We start from the raw sequence: 20537 nt of genomic DNA, 5'->3' as shown, positions 1-20537 counted from the left end.
TAAGTAATTTGGAATTTCTGCAAAAACAAGAAAAAGCCATTGTTTATAAATGTTATGTAGTTAGACTGTACAGAGGTTCAGCACTTTCAGTAAACCATAAACCATTCCAAATCAATAAACTGTTTTAATTTAGTGATGACATTTTCATTTTCATCAGCCTTTGGTTAGGTTTGTGTTATTCCAATTATTTTAGACAAATTTTACTGTAAAATCAGAAGAGCTTACCCAAGGAATTGAGCCCCAGAAGGTCCAACCTCAATAATTCTAGTAGCTAAACCATCTCCTTCAACCACTGGGGGCATGGTCGCTAAGCGATGTCGTTTCACTAGGCGACATGTTACTCGTGTTGGAGCACTGCACTTCCTGGGGGGGATGATAATGCGAAGGCCATTATGGCGGCACCCACGCATGGCACCACCTCGGGCATCCACCATAAAACTGACAAGAAAGCTGCAAATAAGGCAAAACATCGATGTCAGCATAAATAATCTTCTTTAATATATCGGTGCAAACATTTTGCACCTAAATTGAAATTTCATTGTGTTGTTTTTTTACATGCAAAGACACACCACAGAGGAAGCTACAATACATGTGGTAGGGTAAACCTGTGTGCGCAACATTCAACAAAATACCACATTCAACAGTAGAGACATTCTTCAGCATGCTTGAAATGTATGGAACTGGCACACTGTCAGGATTCACAAGGGCACAGCATTCTGATGACTGTGTGAACAATTAGGGAAAGCAAGATAGTCATAGTGGGGTAGAGAAGGCTAATGATGCAATGGTGTGAAAACATCTTGAAAAGAGAATGGTTTATAAAGTATTCAACAAAGATACTGGAATTGCTATGTAGTATATTTCTATGTTGGAACTGATAATGCCCATAAGATTATTGTAAATATAAGTAACTTAACTGTAAACAATTAAGAAACGCATAAAACAGCAAGGATTGAATTTATTCATTAATGACCTACTGTAACAGAAAGTAGACATGCGTGTTAGAGGGTTTCAGGTCAGGTTAATAAAATTCAATGCCATAAATGTGAGATGTTAGCCTGCAATGCATTTGGCAGATAATAATGAATCATATAAGTGTTAGCACCTTAGGTAGTAACAGGTCACAGCAGACATTGTAAAAGTGTTTCTATGTCTGATTAGGATTAAATTTGGGTTTGAGAGGGCTGACAGACAAAACAGTGATTTCTGTATGGGTTGCACAGTGCAAGAGATGAGGATGTCACAGGTCATATGTCAAAATGCAGCCAGTCACCTGCTACTGTCATGTTCATGGCACGGAGAGGAATGGCTGGAGAGAGAACAAAATAACTATCAGAGAAGAGAGAGAGAGAGAGAGAGAGAGAGAGAGAGAGAGAGAGAGAGAGAGAGAGAGAGGGAGAGAGAGAGAGAGAGAGAGAGGCAGAGAAAGAGCAAACAAAGGCAAAGTAACCCCAGCTATGATGAACGCCTTAAAATATTTTTTTAAGGAAAGCTTCACATCTGCACTTAGATGTTATGATATCATCAATGAAGAGCTACTGGTAGTCAAGCAGAACAGTCCTTTGTAGTCTACACTGACTCGTCCCAAGACAAGCCAAATGGACATTCTACAAGTTTCAGCTTTAACATTTCCATGTTGTCTAGATTTCAAGAATGTCAAAGCAGATTCAATCTCACACATGTAAACAGCAGCCTAATCTACACCATATTACCCAAGTCATGTTTCATTGTCGTCAAAATCTGATATCTCAACAGCCACATTGCTGGGTCTTTTGATGATCACCCTGTTTCTGTCAAGTGTCTTTCAAACAAGATATATCTCCATTTTAATCTTTGTGATGCCACTGTAACCTGAGCTCATATCTCTATTGCAACTGGATTAGGATCAAGGTTCTTGTGGGAAACAAAGATTTGTAAAGTCACTTTTCTTGTGTAGCCAGGTTTTTCTGGCCTTACTGTCTTACCCACAACACTCTAAAACAGCTCAACTTGTTTCAGCAAGATATTTTGTATCCCACAGTACACTATTCCAGACAACAGACCACAATTGACATCTCAAACATGCAAGGGAGAGATGGAATAATTGATTTGTCTGTTAGTTTAACCAAGCCAACACACTAAAAGGGCCAACCAAGGTTCAAATATTCTGAACCTTCTGGCTCACATTTTTCCATTACTTATTGGTCTACAAACCACCTCACAAATACACTAGCCGTTGAAGAAGAATAAAAAAAAAAAATGCACACTGCAGATCAGTGGAAAAATTTTTAACAGACGCTGAGACAAACATTTAAACCTGTAATTTATGGCCAATTACAGTGGCTTATTCAGAGTAAATCATCAAATCAGTGATGTACAGTATACTATAATCTATAATCACTAAGTGTTCATGTTTCCCTTCACAAGCTTGTTAATCTTGGTCCACAAGATGATGTGTTACCAGTGAAACTCTCCCTAATGCCTGACATATAGTAGCAAGAACACCAGCATACACTGCAAGGCCTTTTCCTTGATTTCTCATGCCATTGAAGGGCAACTTCAGTATCTCAATTGCTTACAGTTATACATCCCAAAGCAGCACTGCAGGTTTCTTGCGTATGGGGTCTAAACCACCCACTCGCATAATACATTTTCACTCACTCCTTTTTTCTATGGTACTGTTAATTTAATAGTAAGGTCCCAGGCCGACTAACAAAACTGGCTAATAAGATTATTTAGCTACTATATCTATCTACAAAGTCCTCTGTTATGAAGTTCAATCAATCAGTGGTTAAGTCACAATCACATTTTCCGACATTAAAGTACATGTGTTTATATGCCATACCCAGACTGAGCAGCACTGGAAGAGAGTGCTATATTGTCCAAGTTTTCAGTTTCCCAGTTCAGTCTATATGGGTCCTTCTCATTAGCAAGAGATGACACCTGGACACAGTTAGGTGAAGATTGTATATGAACTCCATTTAACACTCAAAAAATCATAACGAAATTCTTTTCAAGAAAACACATTAGTTGATGTCACAGAGCCTTAAATCACAGATATTTATGATCATTTTTAAGACTGAATGCTGTTAAGTATTTAAAGTGGCAATAAACAGATGTGCATTTAGAGTAACACCATGTTGAAAGGATTTGGAACTGTGTACCTGGTAACTGTGGATTGTATCATCCATCATCCCATCATGCTTTGGAGAGTAATAGCCATGACGATTAGACATGTAGGACCTGTCCATACTGAAATGACACAGAACAACCAATGAGCAAGAGGTTCTAGCAAATAATAGCTAACAATGTCAAGCTTAAAATTTTAAAATTATTGCCCTCATACCTTTGGTACCGACTATGTGAGCATTAAAAGAATCCAAAGCATTAGAAGTTAGTAGAAATTGTTTGACATAGAATCTATGCTTGTGAGTCAACAAGCAGTGCTGTGTAATCTAAAGCTGTTCTCAGTAAGAACACTGAAAACAGTGGAAAGTATAACTAAAGATACTACCTAAATGTGCATATGATCTTTTGAATATTATTTTTGTGATTGTTTTTTAATATTATTGATACATATTCCTATGATGTATGTGGTACCTTTCAGACCGGCTGCCTTCTAAACTGAACCTCAGATAATTCATGCCATCCAAGTATTGACCAGGCAGGGAATCATCTCCCAGCTCTCTCAGGTCCTCTGCCCTTAGATATTCTCCTCCATCACCCGTCATAGTGTCCTCACCTGCAACACAGACACAGACATGTTAGAAGCCATTACCTGAAGGTCCTTTAATATCTAACATAACTAAAATGCATACATGTTGAGGTGTAATCATTATAAATATCTTGTTATGCAATGCACAATACACACTCAGACACACAAACAAAAGGTATGTGTGTTTAAATAGGGGTTTTAAATGGCATTAAGAAGTGCTCTACAGCTCAGTGCTTACACAATCAGTGCAAATAATAAAGCAAGATTGCTCCTGTTGCCAGGTCTAACCAACAGGGAGAGAATTTCTAGGACTGGCTAAAAGCGGCTGGGAAAACTGACAGTAAATATCAAACATACTGAAGCCTGAGAGTGGACTTCTGCTGTCAAAAGCATAGTGGCTACCTACAGGGTAGAACAAAAATGTATATTTATAAAAGAATAGTATAGCTGTATAAATGCTGTAGTGTAAGGCACCAAGTGAAGAGATACAGTCATGTCTAGAATAATGGCACTGCTTCAGTCTTATTCTGTGACTAAAAATGCCATAAACAATATCCACTTAACATAACAATTGACATGCCCACAAATACAGTAGGATCTAAACTTCCGTGCGGCCACATTGCATAAATATATATTGAATATGCAGAAGGTGAACATCAATTGCTAATATCTTATACAGAAATGTTACACAACACAACTACACTTAACATTAGGAGTTGACACTGTATGTTATTCAAATATCCTGAATCTTCTCTATTGATTGCAATTGAATACCCAGAGCTCCATATGCTATTCAATCCTCAGGCTCATGTTTCCATTACTTACTGGACTACAAACTACCTCTCTTTGTATAGAACAATACACTCAGTCCTACTTTCTGTTGAAGAGTAGTGAAACGGTTATTAACAGACACTGCTCTGAGACACCAATTAAGAACCAGGTAACATTTGAAAAAATAACTTAAGGTCCATTACATCAGGATAATAACAGTAATTCAACAAACCAATGATGTATACTATAATCTATAATCACCAAGTGTCCATTTTTCCCTTAACAAGTTTGTCACTCTCTTCACAATATTACACAATACAACAACTTAAACTTAACACTAGGAGCTGATACTGTACAATTGTTGTCATAAAGGAAGCTTGTAGTCTAACTCAATCAGATAACAATAATGCAAATTGTAACCTAATTTGGTGTCAGGCATAATCTAAATTATGAAAAAAAAGAAAGAAAGAAAAAAGAAAAAGAAAGAAAGAAATTTTTCAAACCACCCACTGTTCACATAAACACTGTCATATATTTTGTCATATGTTCACATATATTTCCATATATCATAGCTATGTCAGATGTTAGCTTGTAATATGTGGGTTTCAAATAAATCCACAATAAGTTGAAATCCGCAGTGTTGTGTAACCTTAAGCATTACGCATTAAGTAAAACCTTCAGCATTCTCCTCATCATTGCTGATTAAGCCTTGGAAGGTTTTACCACAGTCTATACTCCGCCACCACATTATCAGCACTTCATTGTTTCTATATTGAATATTATATTTGGAGAGGTTTCTACATGAAATGCAATACAATAAAATACAATAAAATAAAGAAATATAATCTACTGAAACTACTAAGTCCAGACCTCAGTGTGCTCATAGCTAGTTATAGCCATGGCAACAGACACTCTAATATTTCTATAAATGAACGTTTATATTTTACATTTATGACATTTAGCAGACCCTCTTATCCAGAGCAACAGTTATCTCATTTACACAAGTCAGCAGTTGAGGGTTAAATGCATTGCTCAAGGGCTCAGCGGTGAGCAACAAAAAAGAAGTCTGAGGTAAAACTGTTGCTGTGTTACAAGTTAAAGGGGAGAAAGTTTCCAACTCCATGCAAAGCACACTTAATATATAATAATACAGGGTTTACACAACAAATTATAATAAGTATTCAGTTAATTATTGCATACACCTTTTAAACACAATTCTATGCAGCAACCAAGCACTAGTAGAACAGTGCCTTGTACCTTCATCAAAGGAGTCATCAGATATAGCACCATCAGCAGTCTGCTTGAATGCTACATGATGTGTCATATCAGTAAGAATGAGTAAAATCTATGTAGGTACATAGACCTGCAGATTAGATTTTAAAAGGAAAATAATTATTTGCTGAAATGAAATTTGCAGATTTTGAATTATACCTTCCTCATCAGACACATCAAGGACCTCGGTCATGGTCTCTGGCACATTCAGTTTGTGTTTCTCAGTCACCGTCTGTGTAAAAACACAATCATCTCATTACCACAAAGCCACCAGCCCCAATAAAAAATATCTGTAATACTTCATTTCATATTAGAGTTTCAATTAGACTCACGGTTGTCGTAGTAATGACCTCCTCTGTAACAACTTTTAATGTGTCCACCACTGAGATGTAACCCAGGCGACGAGCAATGGCAAGGGCTGTGTTTCCATTCTGTAAAAAAAACAAAAAAAAAACATTTATGAATATGAATGTGTGTGTATGCAGTATGTCTGTTTGTGCATGTGGTCATGTATTTACCGCAGTGGTAGCATTGGGTTTGGCTCCATGTTGCAGCAGAACGTTGATGATGTGTGTGTTACCCTGTTGAGCTGCTTGGTGAAGAGGTGTGTATCCATTCTGCACAAAGGAAACAGACACGTCACCTTCAGAAGATAATGCTAATCATTGTTTCTTTATGTTGCTTAGGACTATTATACCTTTGTCTTGGCATTAACACTGGCATTATTTTTCAGAAGGAAGTTGACCATCTTGGCATTTCCGTAGTGGCAGGCGACAATTAGTGGTGTGTAACCCAACTAGAAGAAAGATGATTTTTTTATCAAACATTTCTGACCAAATAGATTCAAATAACCATATATGAAGGGATAGAAAATAAAACCAGTATGAATTCTATGATTTATGATTTAAAAAAGAATGTAAAATGTTTTGTTTGTTTGAAATTTGAAGATTTGGAAGTTCTATCTATACATTTACATTTACTAACTTGGCAGCTACTTTTATCCAAAGTGGATTACATTGGGAATAAATCATAAGACATGACAGAATTTAAACCAATGAGTCTTGCTTGAAGGCAATCTAGCCATGGGGGTCACAGTCCAGTGACTTCTGTGCCGGTCCCAAGCCCAGATAAATAGAGAGGGTTGCGTCAGGAAGGGCATCCGGTGTAAAACATTGCCAAATTTAACCATGCGAATCGTCAGTACAAATTCCATACCGGATTGGTCGAGGCCCGGGTTAACAACGACCACCATCCAACGACCACCCTGACCTACAGGGCGCCAGTGGAAATTGGGCTACTGTTGGTGGAAGAATTAGAGGAGTCTTGCTTGAGGGCCAAGACACTGTGATAGCCATTTGAACTTACAACTTGTCACTTGGTCTCTAGTGTTTTTATGATTTTAAATTATGGACATTTGCTTTGTTCCTGCAATGTGTGAGTCTGAATCATATATACTGAATAATATTATGTTTTCTATGAGCATGCTTTGTATCAGGCTTTTAACTTAAATGCACTGCAGTGATGCTCATACTTTAGTTTGCTGGTCGATGCTGGCATTGTTTTTAACTAAGATTTCAGCAACACTGACTTTGTCTTCCTGGGCAGACAGATGAAGAGCTGTAAGGCCACTCTGTGGAGTAAATAAACAAGTGACAATCTGATCAATAAGAAAGAAACTAGTACTGAACTTATACTGTATACAAGCAAATACTATACTCTATAAATGCTACTAATATAGTTCATTAGCCGTCTGAATTATTGGTATACAATTTTCAATACAACTTTCATACAACACAATAATTACAGAGCAATTACTTAAAATGCAACAAATATTTAGTATCCAAAAGAATTAGTATAGCCATGTTGCGCACATTAATCTTGAGGAGGGTCTCATTTCAAATCCTCAATCCACAAATAATGACAATTTTAACTGAACTAACTGTATATAAAATGTTAATACCTTTAATTAAATCTCACTTATTTTTGACACTCTTTTTGAGCCTGTCTAATGGCCATATTAATGACTATTGTGATTAGCCATCTGTTCAGGTTGCACTGACAAACCTGTATTTCTCATACTGTAGTTCATTACCTGATTTGTTTTCTTTTTTTTAGAAATGTTCAATGCTAATTAATCCAGAGCTGTTTTTATTCAAATTCTGTTTAGTAATGAAATATTCCTGTTATTTTCTGAACCAAACCGAACCATGTGTATGAATAACTATGAATAATAAACCATAAATATGAGTAACTGAACTCAGGTCGGAGCATAGCACTTGGTCTTGATTAGGAATTTTAGCAATTAATCACATATTGGTGAAGAATTTACTGTTTTATGCAAGTGTTCATTATTTGGCTCATTTATTATCAATGAATCAATATTAATTAGGTCATTACCATCAGGTTTATTTATTACCAGTATAGCAGTATTAATACTTGGTTTGTTAAGAAAGTAGTAAAACAATTTTAACAGTTTGTAGTGTTGTGGAATGTCTCGGTTTGTAGCACTAATACCTAACAGTCCTTTCCGACGTGTTGATTAAATGTTCAATAAAAAGAACAAGACCGTATTAATAAACAGGTGTTCTACTTTACTTAAATAACACAATATATATTATAAGGCTTATATTATGTGAAGTGGCTAAAATACAAGTCCTTGTCCTTATGGACATACAGTATATTGTAATGGAAGAAGTGTATGCACAAAATCGAAATCTGTGATTTGTAAGAAAAAAAAAAAAAAGAAAAAAAAAATCAGCACCTACTGACCAATCAGATTTGACATTTCAAGGTAAATCAACGTAATAAGTTCCCAGTTTTTTTATTTTTCAACAAACCCAAAATTAAACATTCAATACTGTGATTGACAATATTTTCCATATGTACTTAAATCAAGTCACCTTAGTGGGCACATTGATGTGGGCCCCTTTCTCCAGCAGCAGAGCTACCATGTCACTGTGGCCCTCCTGAGAGGCCAGGTGAAGCGGCGTTACCCCCTGCTTGGTCAGGATGTTGGTTTCTGCCCCATACTGCAGTAAAGTAGTGCCAATCTCCATCTGGTTCTTCTTTGCGGCTATGTGGAGAGGAGTATATCCATTCTGCAAAGGCGGAGAACATAGAGATGGAATTAGAGACAGAACCTTAAGAGAGTTCATGATGAGTGAGCCCCAGAGATAGAGATTTGCAGAAAGCAAACCGCCATCTAACGTTAAGCAAAAAGCCCATGATGGCGCACTCTCTCACCTTGGCTGTGGCGTGGGGGGAAGCCCCTTTATCCAAAAGCAGCAGTGCCACCTTCTGGTTATCATAATGTGCAGCGACATGGAGAGGCGTGAGACCGTTCTATAAGAATGAGGGTCAGTGCATAGGGATTAGAAGGAGCTGTTAGAAGGGCAAAATCATTAAAACAGATACAAATGCTTATGTAAGAGCTGTGTTACTAGAGAGTGTTAATGTGTTAATCATATAAAAATGTTATTGTTTAGATCAAAGTGCAAGCGTGACAGGAGCTATTATCTGGTTTCTTATTAAAGAAAAAAAAACAGAAATATTCAATTTATTATTTGATATAAGATTGTATTACCACCAAATGAAACAAATTATTAATAATTAGGCTCTACTGAATATGGACAAGAGCACCGTAATGTAAATTATATAGCAAGTCTCTGTTTCTAACATTCAGTCAACATTTAAATCAAAAGTGATTGATTCAAATATTTTTGTGCAATCTCAAATCCCAAGCTGATAATTTGTTAGCTATAAAATAAAAGTCACTTTGGAAAGGTACTTTTTAGTCTCATCTAGAAGGTAGCATGAGAATGTTGTTCTTACTTTCCCAGATGCATCCGGAGGGGCTCGACGCTGCAGCAGGAGCTTTGCCACATCAAGGCTTCCATACTTAGATGCAACATGTAAGGGAGTAAACCCTTTCTGAAAGTGATAAAAAAAAAAGTTCTCAATTATGCACGGCAGGGGGTGCTAGTTAGTCAGTAACTTATCTCAGAAAAAGGTGTGTCCATGAAGTCACATGATCATCATGTTTAGTCCAGCTCTGACAGAAAGAAGACCTTCTCAATAACCCTGCCATTCCAATCACTAGAGTTTAAATACTAATGAGGAATGAACATGGAAAGATTCTTTGTTTATTTATTCTACAATTCTACATTCATACGATTCTACAATTATTTATATTGTGTACCTGGGTTGTGATTATTAATGTGTGTGGTTCATGTAAATCAGCTGACAATGTCTGTGCTTTGTATGCATTGTATGTTTATACCTGACTAGTACCTGTCACTAAAGTGTGAGAAACCAACAACAACAAAGAAGCAGAATCCTTGTGTTATATATCTCTTGTGTTCAATGTATTATATCTCTTATAACACAGCAAATAAACAACCATTACGAGTTTTAATTTATATTATTTTTATTTTTAAATCTTATTTTAAATCAACTATATAAGTTCTTCCATCTCCAGCCTCTCTCTCTCTCTCCCCCTTACTTGCTTTACATTTATAATAATAAATTTACTGACAAAAATCACTCACACTGGAGACTCCATCTGTAAATTTTACAATATTACAAAGAGCCCCTATGAATGAGCTGTTACTATAGAAATTATAGTGTATTAAAATCTACACATTAATATGAAGCTTTTATTTGAATTACAGCTGCACTACTGTCATAGCTGCAATTATTTTAGATAAATTAGCAACATCTCCTGACAGCTTTCAGGTATAAAATAAAATTATGGCTCAATGCAAACATGAATAAAAAAAATTAGATACTGGATTTCACAAAAGATATTCTGAAAAAAAAGGGTTTCATGCAAAAGTAAACACTAAGGAGACTGATTTTTTTTTTTTATGTACCAACGTGTAATAAAAAAAATCTAATTGCAGCTAAATGGTCTCTAGGATATTGGGTTCATTCTAATGTGTTTAAAACAGGATGCAAGGATAGAAAGGATAAATTCCAGGCATGAGTTACACACTGCTCGTCTCTCACCTTAGTTGGAAGGGAATGAGAAGCTCCAGCCTCAAGCAGTACTGATGCTACATCCAGCTGCCCCTCACGAGCAGAGATGTGCAGAGGTGTGTAGCCATTGGTTGTAGAGGCATCTGGATGTGCCATATGCTGCAGGAGCAGCTGGACAATCTCTGTTTTCCCCAACCGCGATGCAATGTGTAGAGGAGTCTGGTCCTCCTATTAGAGTGGAGAAGATGCAATGGTGAGTTCAATGACACATAAAAGCCAATACATTAATATAAATAAGAAAATTCAAAGTAATACAAATGTGCAATCTTTAGAAGCATCTGGCATTCTTTATTGGTTTATAAAACTGGGAAACTGTATACACATTAGGGCAGATATCAGCTCTTATATGCAACTTTAGTGATATGTGTGTGTGTGCGTGCGTGTGTGTGTGCGCGTGTGTTTGCGCGTGTGTGCGTGCGTGTGTGCGTCTCTTACTCTGGCTCTTGCATCTACCATTGCGCCATTTCTTAGTAGGCATCGCACCACCTCCACCTGGCCAGCTCGAGCAGCCATATGCAGTGCTGTCTCTCCACGCTACAATAAAAAAAGCATTTGTTAATTACACACACACACACACACACACACACACACACACACACACACACACACACACACACACACACACAAACAGTACTCACTATGTTGCTGACATCAGGAGAAGCTCCATTTTGAAGCAGCAGCAGAACAATGCTGAGGTGGCCCATAAAAGCTGCCACGTGTATAGGGGTGAGGCCAGACTGGGTAAAGAAAGCAAAAGGTAGCATATAAAGGAAAGGTCACATGAATACAAATTCACCTAAATTATTGCCTCCCTTCATATATAAAAAATAACAAAATCAGGTTTTTCAGTCAAATAAGAAAACTTCAACTACTTCCAAACTCTCAGTAGAGCTACATTTCTAAACAATTGTTTTGCTTTTCAAACTTTGTGCAAAAGTGATTAATATACCTATGGAATATTTAAATAAAATAAAAGAATTGGACACATATTTTCATTTGTTCTCAGTCACCAGTGACCTTCAGCCATGGTTGTTTTTGGTATAATTTAGAGTTTAAAAACATGTAAAATTCCTTTTTCATTCTTTACATTGGGAAAAAACTTTCAAATTTATTATAAATTTATGATAATTATTGAACTGCACATAATGACTATTGACAATGGATATTAAAACCGACATGCCACACAATGCCATTAAGCATAATTAGGACCAAACAAAAATATCCACATGTCTGAAACAATGAATGTATACAGTAATTAAGTAAAGGAGTCCTTTGTTCTTTCAAATGAAACTGTTAAATGCCACATTCCTTTTGAAATTTCATAAAATTCACTAAAGACCAAAATATTTACGTAGACCAGACCATAGATCGAGCTTTCAGCAACATGCTTCTCAATCAATACAGAAATGGTAGACACACTAAATTTACTGTTTTTTAATTACTTTCTCGATTTTCTGAAGGGTGCCAATAATTCTGACGGGCATTGTATATTTTACAGTGAATCTGTGTGTTCGTACTTCAGTGATGGCCTGAATGGAAGCTCCATATTTGACAAGAAGCTCCATCACCTTCACTCGGTTCTTCTTACAGGCAATATGAAGAGGTGTAAAGCCGTTCTGGGAAGTAAAGAGACAGGTTCGAGAAATGTACCATAAAAAAAATTAACTATGAATATTCAGTAAGTTAATATCTAAATTAATTAATTAATCAAAAACCTTGGGTATTGTAATAAACAATAATAATAATAATAATAATAATAATAATAATAATAATAATAATAATAATAATAATAATAACAACCATCATCCTCATATAATTAAACAGACAATAAAGCAGGGCTGAGGGTGAATAGGCAATAGGAATGGTACCAGTGCCCGAGCATTAGGATTGGCCCTTTTGTCAAGCAGAAGCTTCGTGACTCTGTAGTGGCCACAGTGAGCGGCAACATGGAGTGCAGTCAGGTAGTCCAGCGTGACATCATCCACCGGCGCTTTGTGCTGCAGCAGGTGTTTAACACACTCGACATGGTCACCCTGTGCTGCCATATGGAGTGGAGACAGGCCATTCTGGTTGGAGACAAGAAGTGAGAGAAAGAGAGACTGAGTCACACACACATCATCCTGCAAACCACAGCTATGTAAAATTGCCTATGTGCACATGAGAGGTTTCATCTGTTGGGGTCAGTAACATTGTCAAGACATTTGCTTCTTGGTTAAGAAGATTAAGACGATTAATTATGGTTGGCTTTTGTAATATACAGCTACAGTTATACACAAGTTAACAGCAAAAACCCTGTTTTGTAACAGATAATAATACTGAAATTATAGCTCTGTGTGTGTGTGTGTGTGTGTGTGTGTGTGTGTGTGTGTGTGTGTGTGTGTGTGTGTGTGTGTGTGTGTGTGTGTGTATTAATATATACCTTTGTTCTGGCCAGAATTGGAGCTCCTCTTTCCAGCAAGAGCTCCACCGCTGTGTCGTGTCCACTCCTGGCCGCACAGTGCAGAGGTGTGAGGCCATCCTGCAGAGAAGGACAGAGAGGGGGAGAGAGATTAATAGAGAGAGAGAGAGAGAGAGAGAGAGAGAGAGAGAGAGAGAGAGAGAGAGAGAGAGAGAGAGAGAGAGAGAGAGCAAGCAGCACATACACATCAAATAAGCATTTTCATTTCAATGCACCATTGGATATGACCCACTTGCCAGAGGTCTCTCTCTTTTCTACATCCACCCCCCCCCCACACACACACACACACAAAACCTTGCCCTTGGACACTCTAAACTGTCTCTTGTCAGTGTCATTTAAAAATAACAGAGTGTTTAGGTTTCTGACTGTAGGGTTTGGTTGTTGTAGTCACAACTCTATTTCTCTGGTAGTCTCTATACTCCAGATTAATTTATCTATTCAATTAATTACCAGAACAATTAATCAATTCGATAGATGTTTGTTTTTATCTACCTGATGTACTCATCCAGCATGGTTTTCAATGCAGTGGCCAGTTTGTTATTGCTAAGACTGTGTTGTTGTTTATGTATTTTTTTTAAATGAACTGACCTGTTTTGTGTGTTTGTCCCTAAAGAATGTTGTCGCTGTGTAACAGTGTGTTAGCTCATCATTATAATTAGCACTTTGCAAGGGTAAGCACCAAATCCACCATATGAAATAAACTGTAGCATTAAAATGGTTTTATTAATTTGTAGTTAAAAAGGTAGACAAATATCATTCAAGTAAATCTGTACAGAAATCTCATATATTTAAATAACTTATACGGGTATGTATACAGTATATGTATCCATTCTTTCTAATTTGTGCTACTTTGTGAGAATATTGTGCACTTCCTGCTCTTGTGCTTCTCTTGTGTTAAGTACTAGTTTTAATTGTGGCCCTTGTGCCGTGACACCAAATTTCCCCTTGTGGACTAATAAAGTACTCTACTCTCTACCCTACCAGACAAATCAGCACATCTACCAGACACAACAGCTACTCACCCTTGTTTTGGCGTCAATCTTGGCTCCTCTGTCCAATAGCAGCCGGACCATGTTTGTATTTCCCCTCTTCGACGCCACGTGTAATGGTGTGATTCCGTTCTGCAAAAAATAAGATACAAATAATCAGAGACATAACCTTAATGAAGGTCTGCAAAAGAGTCCACATTAAACAATGCCTGCTTTTTTTATAATCAACAACATCAACTCACATATAATCAAAGTTCACAGTGACCAGTGTATAATAATAATAATAATAATAATAATAATAATAATAATAATAATAATAATAATAATAATAATAATAATAATAAATAACTCTGGCTCAAGTAGTATTTAAAAGAATAGGAGTTACAGTTATAAAACCTACATCATCCTCACAAAAGAATCATCGGCAGACACAGAATAGCAATAACAATAGTAATAACATTCCAAAGAAATGCAGAACATCTTTAATCAAACTGCAAATCATCTGCAAACATAGGGGTGTTTGCAGATCAGTAGCTGTTTTTAATTTTGAATTGCAGTAGTTTCTCAGACGAGTAGGTTTAACAAGCTGGAAAAAAATGCTTGATGAGTTGTTATGTTTATGCTTAAACTTATAAAGCAGACATAAATCAGCACAGGTGAGCTATAACTACAGCTATAGCAAGTTGCTGGGCTAGCTGATGAATTTATGAACAGTTATTTATTAATTTAAAATACATTATATGATTTAATGATATAAATAAAATAAATATAAATATATATATATTTTCATATAAATAAAAATGTGAAAAACAATAATGATTGTTAGGAAGTGAAATCATGAGTCATTTAACAAAACAAAAGTATAATTTATATGATATGAATAAAATATATGTCATAAAAACTATGAACCTATTAATGTAAAAGAAATATAGAAATAAATCAACAGAAATTAGCACTAATGATTAACTTAGCCTAACAATGCCATTTTTTGCAACAATTATTATTACCTAACAATGTTCAATTTCATTGAAAATAAATAAATAAAAACAAACAAACAAACATGTAGGCACAGTGGCCGGTCCCCTGAACCTGGCTTTCTGTTCATGTGAAATTTTGCCTGTTCTCTATGTGCCTGTGTAGCTCTTTTCTGGGTTCCCCTGTTTCCACCCACGTCACAAAATATTTCCCTATTTAAATGCTTTTTTCAGTCTGTCTGCTTGGCTGTTTCCTCTGCATTGCTGCAACGCACCTCCTCCCCTAGCTCCTCCTTGAAACTTTGTGTTTAACTTAATCAGTGTCATTCTGTTGTCACTGATGCAGGCTAAATGGGGGGATTTTGTCTGGCTGCTTTCCCAGTTAATGGGAGATTGTCCCCCCTCGAAGCTGCTGCTGTTCCCTGACTAGCTTTCATGGAGCTCATGAAAAGGATGGGGAATTCAGAACAGAGCCATACCACCAAATATAAATTTTATAAGCTTGCAAATAAAAAAATTAAATATATGTCAAAGAATTGTCTTTATTTTGACTCAAGTGGTCCTGACTGAAATGGCTGAATGTTCACTGAAAATCTGCAAACTCTGCAACTCTGCCATGCTGAGGCCTTACATTTCCAAACATTTCTAATATTCCTTTTAATCAGAAAGAAAGCATGTGTGAATGTTTATGTTTGCATCTGGATGTGCGTGTGTGTGTGTGTGTGTGTGTGTGTGTGTGTGTGTGTGTGTGTGTGTGTGTGTGTGTGTGTGTGTGTGTGTGTGTGTGTGCGCGTACACGGCATTCCAATACATACCCTTGCAGTAAAATCCACAGCAGCTCCACGATTTAGTAGTAAAGTTGCTACATTCACGTTCCCATAGTGAGCTGCGATGTGCAGTGGTGTAAATCCACTCTGTAACACAGGGGGGGAAGAGGGCAACATAGGAACACACCACTTAACACTCCACTTTAAACACATGCTTCAAAGCCACACTGCCAGTAAGTGCTGATCTGAGAGCAGCTTGTATCTGTCCCCGTTTGTTATATAATCATTATTTTATACCCAACAGCATTTCAAATCTGCACTTATTGACAAAAAAGGGCTTTGTTTTGAAGAATTGAATCCCTGACATCACTTTCTATCTACTGTAGTGGCATGCAGCAGTCAAACATGGCATCACATATCAGAAAATTAAACCAAAAAGACATTTTTACAGGAAGCTCAGTAAAGGTATCCAGTCCTATAAATGTGGAGTAGAAAACAAAATGAAACGTAAAAAATGCAAAGATCCCATTTATATACACACATACACAGAGACATTAGAGGTCACAGACATGCAAAATGAAAAAGCATAAAAACAAGGGCATACAGATACATTTTTGAAACGTACAGTTTTGTTGAACAAAGGACAGGAAAGGAACAGAAATAAGAATCCACAGAATAACAAGATATCCAAAATAAATAAATAAAAACAATAAGGAGCATTATCCCACGCTAGTTTATGCCAGGAACCGATTCAGGTTAGGAATATGAGAAGATAGAGATTGGCTGAGCAATCTGAAGAATGTGAAACTCTGGCCTTACCTTTCCATTCTGAAAGTCACGGTCCGATTTAATGTGAAAACATCATTTACAAAAATGTGAAGGATATATTGACTATGTGATACACATTCAAAGCTGGTGCAAAAAAATAAAATAAAAAATCTATTGTATATAGCGCATCATGCTATGCATTGAAATATCCGAAAATAATCAGATAATCACAACCAAACTGCTTACAGATGTTTAGAAATGCTTAGCATGCAAAATAAGTCATGCCAGAGTGTGGCTATTTTAAACAGTTCAATCATATATTCATGCACATTTATTTTGCACTTCTAGTGTGTGATTTTTCTATTAATATTAATATATGTGCTTCCTGCTAAAAATCTGCTGTACAAATTAGAGATAAATATACATGCTGTACATGTTCAGTATAGAATAGTGCTGTTGATAAAGATTACAAAATAAAGCAATAAATCGTATTAAGCGTGTTTAATTATTATATTAAGCAGAACACAAGCATCAATGATTAAACTGGTTGCCCGGTTTTCCTTTCAATATATAGCTACTTCAGTTTTCAAAGATCCTTTAAATTAATATGGCCTATTGTAAAGTTGTAAAATTGATAATATCTCGTTTGTGTGTTTCATTAGAGATAAATTAATCTTAATCCATGAGAGAGAAGATTACACACGTTTAGAGGATGCAGACTACACGGTCTATAGGATTTCCATTCTCAAGTTTGTAACATAAGCATATAGGCATATGAATATCCATAACCATGGCAGCATAAAACCAAAGTTATGTTTCAGGCATGCACAGTTATGATAAATGATAGAAATAATTTTCATACTGCAACTCAGTGAACCCAAAAGTGACTCTGACTGACACATAATAAAATGGTTAAGAAGCAAGTCACACAAATGTCATAAAAATGTCACACAAATATTACATAATATAAGAAAAAGTAACCAAAATAATTCCACATGCAATACCAATAAGTGTAACCCAAAAACAACATGTTAAAAGAAAAAGCACAAAACCTGACGAAAAATATTTATAACAAAAAAGATCTCTACCTCAGTAGTCCTATTGACCATCATCTGTAGCAGCGAAGTATGTGAAGGGAGAAGCATTGTTATTACACACACACACTGTACATAGAATACACAAGTGTATTCATGTTCTGCATGCATATAATACACCATTTTTCTTTGGAATGCTATGCTTATTTCCTTATGTAATTTGTTGCTATGTTTTTTTCTTATGTAATTTTTTCTTTTTTCTTTTCTGTACATTTTCTTTCTGTTATATTGTATTCGCAGGTCAAATACTCTTAGCTGCCTCTGCAAGAAGGTCAAACGTGAATCATTAAACAAAATCCTTTTTATTGACAACCTCTCTGCCTGCATTTAAACCAGACTGAAAACTTATGGTCTAAATTAAATACAAAGGACTTTAAAATGTTGTGCAATAAGCACAGTGTCTCCAATTTGGTTACACATTACAGTACAAGACTGTTTACTTTAGTTATACAGTACAGTTCACACTGTTATTCTCTCTGAGGCAGAATTTTCCAGATAATAGATGCAGGAATACACATGTTAAAACTTTACAACATCCTCATATGCTTGAGCTCAAAATCTTGCTCAATGCATTTTTCTAAAATGATTCATATGTATTAATCTCTGTTCATTTTAAAACAAGCCACTAATGTACAGAATACTGAACACACAAACCGGTCAGTATATCAAAGACAAATTCAAGAATTTGCTGATTTATGGATATCAGTGATTGATATGATGTAATCATATGATTTAATATTTTGTTTGTTTGATTAATTAGTGTGGTTTTAATGAAATTATTGTTAAATGGGAAATTGGAAACTTTGGTCTGATTACACACGCAAGGGACAGTACAAAGAAGTGTTCTGATGTTTTTCATGTTTGTGATAATTGTTTTTGTTAATAGTGTTAAGGGGATGTACATTATATGTTCCCACAAAGATGAAAGCAGACAATTGTACAGGATGTCTTATCCACTAATTTTACAATTTTCCTGCAATGGAACTAAGAACCTGTTCAGGCATACTGTAATAAGCCCCTGACCTCATCCCCACTGAACACTTTTTAGATGATCTGTAATACCGACTGGACACCAGGCCTCCTCGCCTGAAATCACAGCCCAACCTCACTAATGCTCTTGTAGGCAGACTTTTAAAGAAACCTATTGGAATGTCTTCCCAGAAGACTAGAGGCTGATAAAATACCAAAGATAAATGCAGAAATTGAAGCTTATACAGTACAAAAGCAATAGACAGTTATTTTATTGCCCATTTCCTTTGGCCTCGGATGAGCCAGTAGAAATTTCCAGAGAAAAATGGGTAAATCTAAATCAACACATGCACGCATTCTTTTTTTTTTTTTTTTTTTAAGTAAAAATATTTTCATAACCTTTACAGAGAACTCATGCTGAGGCTACATATTTATATGGATTTTTCTCAAAAGAAAAGTGTGCACAACTAAAATATAGTTGATATCGAGTTATAGTCGTATAGACAAATGGAATGATAAAGAAAAGAGAGGAACCCGGATAGCATCAGGATGAAGACACAGCGTACAGGCACACTGAGACTGTGAGAGACAAAGAGAGATGGAGACAACATGGAATACACAATGGGAACAATGATGGAAAATACTGTAGCACTGTAGATCAGATTCCTACAAGAGCTACACAACAGTAACAGGAGAGATGTCAGAGAGCAATGGACAAGATGGCAATAGAAACACCTAAGAGTTATAGAAAGGCAATAGAAACACCTAAGAGAATAAAATGTGAAACCATGAACATTGCTCTTTTATTCAACACAAAAATGGACTGTGATTCATTAGCCTCGTTCATTTTGTGTTACTCGTTTCTCTACCTTGGACTGGACATCTGCATTGTGGTCATTCTGGAGTAGCAGGGCAGCAGATTTTGTGTCATCCTTACGGGCTGCAATGTGCAGGGCAGGAAGGCGCACCTTCCCCTTAGTGTCATTCTCCAGGAGGATGGAGACAACCTGATTATGACCCTGCTGTAGGGCAATGGCCAAAGGAGTAAAGCCATCCTGCAAATATGATATAGTGTTAACCAAGTTGAATTCAATACAGTATATTTTTCTTATCTTTTTAGTCATAGAAATGTTGGAAGACATATGTAGCTGTATTTATATTATATTTATATGGAATGAAAAGTTCCAATAGTTCTTTAACACAGAACTGATTTTTCTTTCTTTCTTTCATTGTGTTTCTTTACATACATGTAAAACTTGACCCAAATCCAGTTCCTTTGCGTCTATCATTCCTGCTACCAAAATGTGGTAGGTTGAAAATAACTATTCTTTAACCAGGAGCATCTCTGTGCTTGTAGAAAAAACAAGTAGTTTGGTGGTTTCCAAAGTTTGTATTTTGTCTTAAGGCCAGTAGTAACTGTATCCTTGCTGACACTGACTGAATGATATCCTTGCTTTCTGTAACTATTTTTGTATTAACCAATAAATTGCAAAGATAATTTATTCTAATGACTCACTTTTATGATTTATGTGCTGTTAGTCTCTATGGGTCAAGTGACCAGAAATGAGATATATCGTTTAAACATGGTCCATTCTGTATGTGAAAAAATAAGAATAATTTGTTTTATAATTAAGTGAATAATTTTTTTTAATTGCTTAACAATGTCAAAGTGGCTTTTGAAATGTCCAGAGACATTTCACTGACAAGGTTAGCATGGTTGAACAATATACAAGCCAAGTTAAAG

The 20537-nt window shown here is 36.1% G+C and overlaps 1 protein-coding gene across 7 annotated transcripts in view; it reads right to left on the bottom strand.

The window, feature by feature from the left end:
* ank2b (ankyrin 2b, neuronal) overlaps window positions 1–20537 on the bottom strand; it is an 86915-nt gene that overhangs the window by 38654 nt on the left and 27724 nt on the right. For 2 of the 7 annotated variants that reach the window (XM_047815557.1, XM_047815554.1), the window contains exons 6-31: window positions 19663–19848; window positions 17819–17842; window positions 16782–16790; window positions 16011–16109; window positions 14255–14353; window positions 13194–13292; window positions 12643–12840; window positions 12292–12390; window positions 11413–11511; window positions 11210–11308; window positions 10745–10942; window positions 9569–9667; window positions 8981–9079; window positions 8638–8835; window positions 7269–7367; window positions 6435–6533; window positions 6256–6354; window positions 6070–6168; window positions 5897–5969; window positions 5723–5773; window positions 3580–3721; window positions 3326–3337; window positions 3144–3231; window positions 2825–2922; window positions 1274–1309; window positions 226–450 (exon numbers count right to left, since the gene is read on the bottom strand). In XM_047815557.1, the coding sequence (XP_047671513.1) occupies window positions 226–450; window positions 1274–1309; window positions 2825–2922; window positions 3144–3231; window positions 3326–3337; window positions 3580–3721; window positions 5723–5773; window positions 5897–5969; window positions 6070–6168; window positions 6256–6354; window positions 6435–6533; window positions 7269–7367; window positions 8638–8835; window positions 8981–9079; window positions 9569–9667; window positions 10745–10942; window positions 11210–11308; window positions 11413–11511; window positions 12292–12390; window positions 12643–12840; window positions 13194–13292; window positions 14255–14353; window positions 16011–16109; window positions 16782–16790; window positions 17819–17842; window positions 19663–19848 (2726 nt within the window). The remainder of the gene's footprint in view (window positions 1–225; window positions 451–1273; window positions 1310–2824; window positions 2923–3143; window positions 3232–3325; window positions 3338–3579; window positions 3722–5722; window positions 5774–5896; window positions 5970–6069; window positions 6169–6255; window positions 6355–6434; window positions 6534–7268; window positions 7368–8637; window positions 8836–8980; window positions 9080–9568; window positions 9668–10744; window positions 10943–11209; window positions 11309–11412; window positions 11512–12291; window positions 12391–12642; window positions 12841–13193; window positions 13293–14254; window positions 14354–16010; window positions 16110–16781; window positions 16791–17818; window positions 17843–19662; window positions 19849–20537) is intronic. The other 5 variants (XM_047815556.1, XM_047815558.1, XM_047815559.1 and 2 more) reach the window with 3 other exon arrangements.

This window comes from Tachysurus fulvidraco, chromosome 1, assembly GCF_022655615.1.
Source record: "Tachysurus fulvidraco isolate hzauxx_2018 chromosome 1, HZAU_PFXX_2.0, whole genome shotgun sequence".
Lineage (NCBI taxonomy): Eukaryota > Metazoa > Chordata > Actinopteri > Siluriformes > Bagridae > Tachysurus > Tachysurus fulvidraco.
Note: the sequence above shows the minus strand (reverse complement) of the source record. Positions and strands in the feature narration are given on the sequence as shown.